The sequence below is a fragment of the Camelus bactrianus genome, chromosome 23 (genome assembly GCF_048773025.1).
Source record: "Camelus bactrianus isolate YW-2024 breed Bactrian camel chromosome 23, ASM4877302v1, whole genome shotgun sequence".
Classification (NCBI taxonomy): Eukaryota; Metazoa; Chordata; class Mammalia; order Artiodactyla; family Camelidae; genus Camelus; species Camelus bactrianus.
This window is the reverse complement of record NC_133561.1, coordinates 32,486,047-32,488,815: the sequence shown is the minus strand read 5'-3', so window position 1 is coordinate 32,488,815 and position 2,769 is coordinate 32,486,047. Positions and strand designations below refer to the sequence as shown.

Genomic DNA, 2,769 nt, shown 5'->3' with positions numbered 1-2,769 from the left:
TCCTTTGTTTCTCTGTAGTTGATTTCTAGTTTCATGGCATTGTGGTCAGTAAAGATGCTTGAGATAATTTCTGTCCTCTTAAAATTGTTGAGGCTTCTTTTGTGCCCAAGTACATGATCAATCCTAGAAAATGTTCCATGTGCACTTGAAAAGAATGTATATTCTATTTTTGGGGGGTGTAATGCTCTGAAAATATCCACCAAATCTAATTTTTCTATTGTATTATTTAATTTCTCTGTTGCCTTATTTATTTTCTGTCTGGAAGATCTGTCTAGTGATGTTAATGCGGTGTTAAAATCTCCGACAATGATTGTAGTCCCATCAGTATCCCCCTTTATCTCTGTTAGTAATTGTTTTATGTACTTAGGTGCTCCTATATTGGGTGCATATATATATTAATGAGTGTAATATCCTCATCTTGTATCACTCCTTTAATCATTATAAAATGTCCTTCTTTATCTTTCTTTATGGCCTTCGTTTTAAAGTCTGTTTTGTCTGAAATCAGTACTGCTACACCTGCTCTTTTGGCTTTTCCATTTGCATGGAATATCCTTTTCCATCCTTTCACTCTCAATCTATATGTGTCCTTCTCCCTAAAGTGGGTCTCTTGTATGCAGCGTATTGAAGGTTCTTGCTTTATTATCCAGTCTGCCACGCTATGTCTTTTGATTGGAGCATTTAGTCCATTAACATTTACAGTAATTAATGATAGATGTATGTTTATTGCCATTTTGAACTTATTTTTGCAGTTGATTTGGTATTTCCTCTGTTCCTTTCTTCTTCCTTTTGTGGTTTTGTAATTTTCCTTTGTATTACCATGGATTTTATTTAGTTTTTGTGACTCACTTGTAAGTTTTTGGCTTGTGGTTACCCTTTTTTGTAAGTCTGTTAGCCCATTACTGTAACTGTATAATCTTGCACAGAAAATATAAAGCAGAAAACCAAATTCCCTCCCTTCCCTATCAGTATTCTCCATCGATAAGCACTGTTAAGAGTTAGGTGGTTATTTTTCTGAACTCTTTACAAATATGTATACCTGGGTTTATTTCTCATATTGGCATTTTTACTTTAAAACTTTTTATTTAAAATTTTTAATTTTCGTAAAATACACAATATTTACTATCCATTTTTAAGTGTGCAGCTCAGAAGTGTTAATTATACTCACATAGTTATATCACCAATCTTCAGAACGTTTTCATCTTGCAAAAAAAAAACTCTACCTATTAAACAACAACTTCCCTTCCCTACCTCCCCTCAACCCCTAGTGACCACCATTCTTTTCTGTTTCTGAGTTTGATTACTCTAGATTCCACACATAAGTAGAGTCATACAGTATTCGTCTTTTTGTGACTTAGTTCACTTAGCATAGTGTCCTCAACGTTCATCCATGTTGTAGAATGTGTCAGAATTTCCTTCCTTCCTAAGGCTGAGTCATGTTGCATATGCATATACTGTGTTTCCTTTATACACTTAGCTGTCGGTGGACATTTGGATTGCTTCTGCCTTTTGACTATTGTAAATAATGCTGCTGTGAACATTGGTGTACAAATTTCTCTTCGAGACCCTGCTTTGAATTCTTTTGAGTACATGCTCCGAAGTTTTTTTGAGGAGCCATTGTACTGTTTTCCACAGCAGCTTCACCTATTACTTTCTCATCAGCTGTGTACAAAGGTTGTTTTTTCCGTATCCCAGGCAAAACTACTTTTTTTTTTTTTTTTTTTTTTTTGATTGAAGTCTGTACCTTTATTCACCAAGCAGGCTACTTGAAGGGAATGAAGTGGGAGGAGTGGCCCCCATGCTGACCAGCTGTGTAGGTGACTGAGAACTCAGGCTTCATTCCATCTGGTTAAAGGTCTTACCCTTGTAGACACCCACCATGCTGCCCACCATTGCAGGCAGGATGATCATGTCCTGCAGGTGCATCTTCACCACCTCAGGCTTCTCCATGGGCGGTGCCTCCTTGGCCTTGCACAGGTGCATTTGCAGGAAGCACTGCTTCCCCTGCATGCCCTGTTCAGCAGTTGCTGGGCGCTGTACAGCTGTATCAGCTGTTGGTAGAACAGATCCCACGAGGTCCACACCGCAGGAGGCAAACTTGCAGGGGGTCTGCTGCTTCTGCTCCTCTTCTGCCATCTTGTTGATTTTTCAGAAAGGCAAACATTTTATTTTTGATAGCAGTCATCCTAATGGTTGTGAGGTGATGTCTCACTGTGGTTTTAATTTGCATTTCTATAGCACTTAGTGATGTTGAGCATATTTTCATATGTTTATTTGTCACTTGTGTGTCTTCTTTGGAGAAATGTCTATTCTAGTCCTCTGCCCATTTTTAAACAGTTTTTTGTGTGTGTGTGTAATTAGTTTTAAGGAGTTCTTTACATATTCTGAATATTAACCCCTTATCAAATAAATGATTTGCACATGTTTTCTCCCATTCTGTGGGTTGCCTTTTCACTCTGTTGGTCTGTTGATATACACAAGTTTTAAATTTTGGTGTAATCCAATTTATTTTTGCTTTTATTGCCTGTGTTTTTAGTGTCATAGGTATTTTTATGTATTTATACACACATATTCTTTGCAGTGTCACTCTTACCAACAAAATTTGGACATAGTTCCATCTTAAACTGCTGTGATATGTTCCAATCATTATGTTAAGTCTCTCAATTTAAGTAATTGCACCTTATTGATGGGTAGTTTAGCATGTTTCTCATTTTTTGCTGTAAAAGTTTTGTAATGAACACCACCTTTATACTCATTTTTGTCCACTTAATA

The 2,769-nt window shown here is 36.8% G+C and overlaps 1 protein-coding gene across 1 annotated transcript; it reads right to left on the bottom strand.

Annotated features, from left to right (window-relative positions):
* Window positions 1-1,833: 1,833 nt before the first annotated feature.
* Window positions 1,834-2,133, bottom strand: LOC105079162 (small ribosomal subunit protein uS19-like). Its single transcript, XM_074352092.1, has one exon. The coding sequence runs from the start codon at window positions 2,131-2,133 to the stop codon at window positions 1,834-1,836; it is 300 nt and encodes a 99-aa protein (XP_074208193.1).
* Between the last annotated feature and the right edge of the window lie 636 nt (window positions 2,134-2,769).

What these genes read in the sequence shown, in the direction of transcription:
- LOC105079162 (XM_074352092.1), bottom strand. Translation starts at nt 2,133, where the DNA reads ATGGCAGAAGAGGAGCAGAAGCAGCAGACCCCCTGCAAGTTTGCCTCC.